Source organism: Ursus americanus, chromosome 14 (assembly GCF_024610735.1).
Source record: "Ursus americanus isolate L20-20 chromosome 14, mUrsAme1.1.p, whole genome shotgun sequence".
NCBI lineage: Eukaryota > Metazoa > Chordata > Mammalia > Carnivora > Ursidae > Ursus > Ursus americanus.
In genome coordinates, this window is record NC_142140.1 from 41732167 (window position 1) to 41739854 (window position 7688).

The window sequence follows — 7688 nt, forward strand, 5'->3', positions numbered from 1 at the left end:
AAAGGCTTCATTTTATGGATGAGGAAACAGCCTTGAAGGGACAAGTGACATTTTCAAAGCACATGGACATTCCTTTCTGAAACAGAGCTTTGCACTATCTGTGAAGAGGGCTACAGGGTCCCATGTTAGGGAAAGGAGTGGAACACGAGGGGGACGCAAGCACAGCCGTAGAGCAGGTGCTGGCCGCCGTGGGGAGAATCCAGGAAGCATCCTTCATCAGACACCTTCCCTGGGGCCAGGCGCTCTGTGACACTCTTCACCTACAAGCTGACCTTGGGCGTCCTGCTATGATCCTGCATTCTCATTTGATGCAGGGGGAGCCAAGATTTATCGAGGCGTAGTTCCCTGCCCTTGTCTCCAGGACAGAGCTGGGATTTGGCCATGGCCCCTGGTTGGACCATCTCATGAAACAGGAAGCTGGGATCAGAAAGGAATGGCCGAAACCCAACCTAGACACCTGGGCTCCCTCCGGGCTGGAGGGTCCTTGAGGTGAAACTGGTTAGTGGGGTTTGGTGCAGCAGAGAATGGGGTGCAGAGAGGGACAGCAAACAGTCAGAGGTGAAGGACCTAGGGGGCGCCAAAGAGAAACGGCCACCTCTCTTGGGCTATCGGCCAGCTCATTTTGAGGAACAGGATCCTGGGTTCTGGTTTAAACCCTTCCATTTGCAAGCTTTAAGAAAAAAAGGCTACTCACTGACCACGAGCCCTCCATGCCCCGCCCTCCCTCAACCCTCAACACACACGCATAATCTCAGCCTTCGATTGCTTCACAAATTCTGGAAACGCCTCATACCACCTCTCCCCCGCTCAACTCCACCCAACCCCACCCAACCCAGTCCCCTTAAGGCAGAGCTCCCCAGGGAGAAGCACAGCTGAGTGAGCGGAGAAAATCCTTCGAGCAAACCCAGCCTCGAGGAACAGCCACTGGCGGGTGTCCGTGGCCACTCGCGGACACCCAACCAGATACAAAAAGAAGAACTTTGTCCCTTTCTTGTCATTCTGAAAGACTGTGAACCCTGGAGTCCTCAATCATCACACAGGAAGCTGAGGACTTCCTGCTCGATCAGGACGTTGAACCTTGACTTCATAAAGATTCTAAAAGCTCCAGAAACAAAGACTTCGTGGACCAAATCCCTAGGGACCAGTGTAAGTGGCACTTGTCTTTTCTGTCTTGTCAGTTACAGTGAGGGCAATGTGGCTCGCAGACATGCATGCAACCAGGTGGGACTGTGGTCCTCGTGTTGCGGGACATTCTTTACCTGTCCTGTCTCCTCAAAGGTGAGGAGTTCTTCGAGTGCCAAGCAAATGCTTAAGTAGCCCATTGATACATCTATAAGACAATTAATTATATAGCAATACTGACAAGGGGTGAATTTCTAAGACTGGGTGCTCAGATGTAAAATGGGGTTTTTTGCTAAAAAAGGAAAGCTTTCCTGAATGATTGGTTGTTGGTGACTGATGGAGAAAATCAGCCTTTCTAAAGTCAGTGAGGAAACAAGAGGATCTCTGTGAAAAACCATTCGAGAGGAAATCACTTGCCAAACTGCCCTGTGTAAACAAAAACCAAACACGGTGAATGAAGAAATTGTAGCAAAAGGGAAATATTAATTAGAAACACATTGCAGATGCCAGGATGATTTGATACTGGACCAGGTCTTTGAGAAGACTAGAACCAAGGAGCCTCACAATCAGGACTGCTGATTTGTCTTTGGAGGAGGTAGGATTTTACCCTCCCAGAGGCAGGGACATGTCCTCTTGAGATTCATCCATTCTATTCTACTAACGAAGAGGCAGGTCAGAATTTGTTCTGAAGAGAGAGGGGCCTGGCGGCTACTTGGAGGTAACTATTTCAACTATTCCTCCATAAACTCCGGAGTTGCCCAGAGTTTCAGAGTTAGAAACTCTCCGAAGTTTGCACAGGTTTTCACCAGGCTGTGTACCACTCCCTGACCCTTGAGTCCCCACTCCGACTAGAAGGACAGCTCTAGGCTATGCAGACTGTGGGGAGTGCAGGGCCCCTAAATGTTTAACAATTGGCTCTCCCGGGGGGGGGGGAGCCCTGATTTCTAGTGTTTGTGGATTTCTGTGGTGTGTATATCCTCACCCTGGTTGATTTCAAGCTACCAAGCCCCCGATGCAGAATTGGGGAGAGATGCACATGATTGGTTTTTATGAACCAGGATAAGCCAGCCCCTGCACACCACCAGGCTCGGGTGTGTTACCACTGCAGACTGCCCTTTCTCTGCTCAAAAACTTCACCAACTCCCAGGCTAGAGGATCCAGCTGACTGCTGCGCAATGGCCTTGGGGCAGACTTTGCCGCAGACCCCAGAGGGGCTAGGTGGACACAGGGTCCTTCTGTCTCCCTCCACGGCCCCACGCCAGGCCATCTCTCTCCCAGCGTTGTTGCGCGGTGCCTGGCAGGTTGGGAAAACAGCAAATGCAGTTGGAGGTGGATGGGGGGAGGGGGCTGCTGAAGGTGATTCTCTGTTCAAATGGCATGAGCAACACTGACTCATTTTGCCTTCACCTTTGCCAAAATTCCCCAGAAACTGGACTCCTGGGCGCAGTCTTGCATCAGGTGCTCTTTGTGTTTCCAAGCTGCTCGGAGCTTCTTCCATAAACCTGCCAGCCCGCCCAAAAGTGCTGTCTGCCCAGCCGACCTGTCCGTATCCGGCAACAACAGTAGAAATCAGAAATTGTCCACACAGCTTGGTTAAGTGACTGCCAGCCTGGGTTTCTCCAGAAGGAGGGCTGGTCGGGTAGAGGCAAGTCCAGAGCTGGAGGAGTCAGCCATAGGGATGGATTTGACTGGAAATGACAGTCCCCCAGCCAGAGTGTACGACACTGTCCCCCCCACCCCATGTGCCTTATTTTCCAATGGCCACCGCGGAAATGTGAATTTTGTAGGAAGGAAACATTCATTAAGAAATTTAGAAGGAAGAGGGGCACCTGGGTGGCTCAGTCGTTAAGCGTCTGCCTTCGGCTCAGGGCATGATCCCGGCATTCTGGGATCGAGCCCCACATCAGGCTCCTCCACTGGAAGCCTGCTTCTTCCTCTCCCACTCCCCCTGCCTGTGTTCCCTCTCTCGCTGGCTGTCTCCCTCTGTCAAATAAATAAATAAAATCTTAAAAAAAAAAAAAGAAATTTAGAAGGAAGAGTGCTAGAGACTTGAGATTCAGGGTGGGAATTATGATGTAGGTACCGGCTACTTTTCAGGCTGGTGGCAACCTACTAAAAATTTCAAAGTGCAGTTCTCATGGATGGGACTGTCCCGGTCCACCACTGTCAAGCAGAATTCATTTTCCAGATTAACCACAGAGAGGACCCACTTGTGCCGCATCAGGGCTGTACGGCGTGGGGGGACTTGAGGGAGCAGGGTACATCAGCCAGAATAGGATAGGAGCCGGGGACGGGCCTCAGAGAAGGGTCAGTGTAGGGAAGGAGGAGCCCCAATATTTACTGAGGGCCCAGTGGGTACTAGGGGGTGGCTTTTCTCATACATTACAGTAGCCCTGCAAGGTGTTACTTTCTCACATTACAGATGAGGAACTGAGGCTCAGAGAGGTAGATTAACTCATCCAAAGTCACACCGCTGGTAGGTTACCCGAAAGCCCATGCTCCCTTTGGGGAGGTGTCTGTAGTAAGTGGAAAGGATTGAAAAGGAGTGCTGAAAATTGGGGGCTGGGGAAGTCCTGCGAAGGCAAGCTATCTAGTGGTTGTTTTTTGTTTTTCTTTGTTTCAAGGCAACCCTGGGTAAAAATATCTCAGAGCATATCTCAGCAGAACTCCAGCTACCTCCCGGTTGCTGCATGACACCTCATGGTTCGAGGCTGTTCTGAGCTCTTCCCCAGCCCTCTGATCCCCTCATCTTCCCATCAGGTCACCCCACTCCTCCCAGACTGTACTGGCCTCTGAATCCTCCGCACGGCCCTCACGGGGGGCCTACTGAGTGAGCTGTGGACCCACTTGTGCTGCATCAGGGCTGTACGGCGTGAGCCAAGCTGACCCACGCCGGTGCCGTCAGGGTCCTCATCTACGAAGGGGTGGGGCTGGCCTTCTAGAATTTCCCTGTGACAGCACTATGTGCCTTTGGGGTAGGACAATTTTTGCATTACAGGACATCCTTGGTCCTGCCTACTGAATGACCAGACAGTAGCATCCCCTAAAAAAAAAAAAAAAAAATCACACATTTTCATGTGCCCCCACCATACTACGTCATCCCTGGCCAAGAATCCTTTTGGCTCCTATGGCCACGAAGATCTATGTGTAAGTTTTAGACTCTCAGCTTCCTTCTGGGGACCCCACAATGCATACTCATTGCTCCGTGATTGGAGGCGGGGACGTACGTGAAAAGCAAGTCCAGCTCTCATTCACATAGATTTGTGTCCTTCCCACTTCGAACTCCCGCATCATCACCTCTAAACTGGGGAACAATAGTGGCACCCCCTTTGGGGGCGGGGGGAGTTGTCTAGCACCAAGTCCAATGCCAAGACCGTGGGCAGCACTGGTTCGGAGCACTGTGCTGTGCAACCCGTGGAATTCTCCTTCACGACGCTTCGTGCCAACGTAATTGACTTAACAATGGGCGGGCTCATTTGTTTACTGCCTACGCCCTCTGTTAGAATCCGGGCTCCACGAGGGCACAGAGGACCTGGATCCCCCTTGCTCAAGGTTGCATCCCAGGGCCTGGTACACAGTCAGTACTCGGTAAACAGTTGTCAGGTGGTTGAAGACCTATAATCACTGGTCCTTTTTTGTCGCCCACAGCCCACTGCCTCCCCCGGCAAAGTAAACACAGAACCCATTTTCCTCAACTCGTGCAAGAAGCCAGGATGCAAACCTCAGCCCCTACAAATGACTATGATGTGACGACAGAATATGACTATGAGGGCATAACCCCGTGCCAGAAGGGAGAGGTGAGGGCCTTTGGAGCCCAGCTGCTGCCCCCCTTGTACTCCCTGGTGTTCATCATTGGCGTGGTCGGCAACATCCTGGTCCTCCTGGTCCTCATGCAATACAAGAGGCTCAAGAGCATGACCAGCATTTACCTCCTGAACCTGGCCATCTCGGACCTGCTCTTCCTCTTCACGCTGCCCTTCTGGATCGACTACAAGCTCAAGGATGACTGGGTTTTCAGTGACGGCACCTGTAAGTTGCTCTCGGGGCTTTATTACACGGGCTTGTACAGTGAGATCTTTTTTATCATCCTGCTGACCATCGACAGGTACCTGGCCATCGTCCATGCCGTGTTTGCCCTGCAGGTCCGGACTGTCTTCTTCGGTATCATCTCCAGCGCTGGCGCCTGGGGCCTGGCCATCTTGGCCTCCATCCCAGGCTTCTACTTTTCCAAGATCCAATGGGAGTTCTCCCATACCACCTGCAGCCTCCACTTCCCTCACGGGAACCTCAAAGGCTGGAAACAGTTCCAGGCTCTGAAACTGAACATATTGGGGCTGGTTTTGCCTCTGTTGGTCATGATCATCTCCTACACAGAGATTATACGGATCCTGCTCAAACGACCCAACGAGAAGAAGGCCAAAGCCGTCCGGCTGATCTTCGTCATCATGATCGTCTTCTTTCTCTTCTGGACCCCCTACAACCTGGCCATGTTGGTCTCTGCTTTCCAAGACAGACTTTTCACCGATGAGTGCAGGCAGAGCAAGCAGCTGGACCTGGCCATGCAGGTGACGGAGGTGATCGCCTACACACACTGCTGCGTCAACCCCGTCATCTACGCCTTCGTCGGGGAGCGGTTCCGCAGGTACCTACGCCAGCTGTTCCGCCGGCTGCTGTCTGTGCGCCTGGTGAAAGGGCTCCCCTTCCTCTCCACCGACAGGCTCGAGAGGACCAGCTCCATGTCCCCCTCCACGGCGGAGCACGAACTCTCCGCTGGGTTCTGACTCGGGCCGCTGGAGGCCGATCTGGGACCCAGCAAGGGTGACCCACCGGGCACGCTGACCCAAGCCGAGGCAGGTTGGGTCTCCCCACCAGGTTCGGACACCTGGCACAGTACGGAATTGCAGCTGTGTGGGGGTCAGTAAGTTTAAAGGTGATCTAGACTAAATCAACTCCGGGGCCACTGGGTCCTCTCCAAGAGGGCTTTCTGCCTCCCTGGTAGAAAGGAGGTGAATGAGCGGAATAGGACATTCCAGAAGACTAGGACGGAGGGTGCCAGGGAAGAGCTTGGGCCCAAACAGGATTTCAGATTCGTGAGCATTAACATTTGTAAACAGAGCCACAGAGCCCCCCCACCTCCCGTCCCTGCCCCTGCCCCTCACCCCCCCTGCCCCCACCACCAGTGAACTTGGTAGTGGTTTCCTGCTGACTCCACTATGAGTGGGGAGCCGATCCGGAGCCCACAGCCTCCTCCCACCCCCACCTCCCCCACCCCACCCCCCACTGCAGGGTTTAGGCTCTTGGAAACCCTGAGGAATGGAAAACTCTGTGATGGAACAACTGGAGCCTTAGTGGGAAATAGGATTGGGGAACTGCCTTTGGCAGTGGAAGGGAGAAAGCCCTTGGCGAGAATTTCTATATTTGCAAAAATCAAACAATTCAGGCGGTAGACTAGACACGGATCGCAGGCATAACACGTTTGATTCTTGAAATAGCCGCGGAGGGGAGGGAGTCATTATTCCCATTTATCAGTTTCTTCTTTCTGAATGAATATTTTCCAGAATCTCCCTTCCTTGTAAGTTGGATGAGGTGGGAGTACATTCTGATGGCTTTATTGCAGAAATTAATATCAGGCAAAAGGAGACAGTGTCGATTTTCCTGCTCTGCTTCCCCACCCAAGCCTTCTGGTTTTACCGATCAGAGTTCTGACTGTTGCCTTGGACCCATCTGCAGAAAAAATGACCGTGTGTGTCTGAGGCCGAGAGGGCGGGGGGTAAGGTGGAGACTCACCTACCTTCATGTAGGAGGTTGAGAGGACCCTTAACTCAAAGAAACATATTTCCCCTAAATGTCCTTAACACTTGATCTCTCACCAGGGACTTCCCGGTCATCACGTCTTTCTTCCCTTTTCCCTAGGATATGTATTTCTTTAAAAATAATTTTCCCAATAACAAACAAAAAAAAAAACCAGCTTAAAAACTCAAAGGGAAAAAGAAAACACCCAATGCACCCAATTCTCACTACCCAAAGACAATGACTGAGCACTCTTCTATGTATTCTCTTGTAGTTTGGGGTTTGTTTTCTCCTGTATTTACAATGATGACAAAGACAGACTTCAACTGTACTCTTGTTGCTTTTATTTTTAAGTAGCGATATGTTGGGGTCACTTTCCCAGGTGAATAAACATATTAAAGCACTGTTTCCGAAGGCTGCGCTGAATTCCACAACAGGGCTACACCTTAATTTATTCCACCCATTTCCCCATTATTGCTTGCACAAAGCAATTCAATCCAGCGGTGACCAGTGTCAACTTCTCTGAGTTCTCTGAGCCGTGTGAGGCACACAGACATAGGGACGCCGGGAGACCCCAGGTGGAATGGATGGGGCTGTGCGGGAGCCCATGGCGCTGGGCAGCAAAGGGGAGGAAGGAATCCATCAGCCAGAAGTACCCTTAGAGAGTGGGTGTCCCATCTTACAGCATAGCCACAACATTGGGCTGGCTCCTCTCTTTTTGGACCCTAGAATTGTGCTTTTATCCAGCCACCCTCCCCTTCAGTCAGGGACCTACT

At 51.9% G+C, this 7688-nt stretch overlaps 1 protein-coding gene across 2 annotated transcripts; it reads left to right on the top strand.

The window, feature by feature from the left end:
- Positions 1-809: 809 nt before the first annotated feature.
- On the top strand, positions 810-7320 carry LOC123780046 (C-C chemokine receptor type 1-like). 2 transcript variants are annotated; one of them, XM_045778818.2, is made up of 3 exons: positions 810-1146; positions 1626-1717; positions 4771-7320. In XM_045778818.2, exon 3 carries the CDS (start codon positions 4836-4838, stop codon positions 5901-5903), a length of 1068 nt encoding a protein of 355 aa, XP_045634774.1. In that variant the 5' UTR covers positions 810-1146; positions 1626-1717; positions 4771-4835; the 3' UTR covers positions 5904-7320. The 2 variants fall into 2 exon arrangements, with proteins under 2 accessions (XP_045634774.1, XP_045634773.1); XM_045778817.2 differs by lacking the exon at positions 1626-1717 and having other exon boundaries at positions 811-1146.
- Positions 7321-7688: the final 368 nt, after the last annotated feature.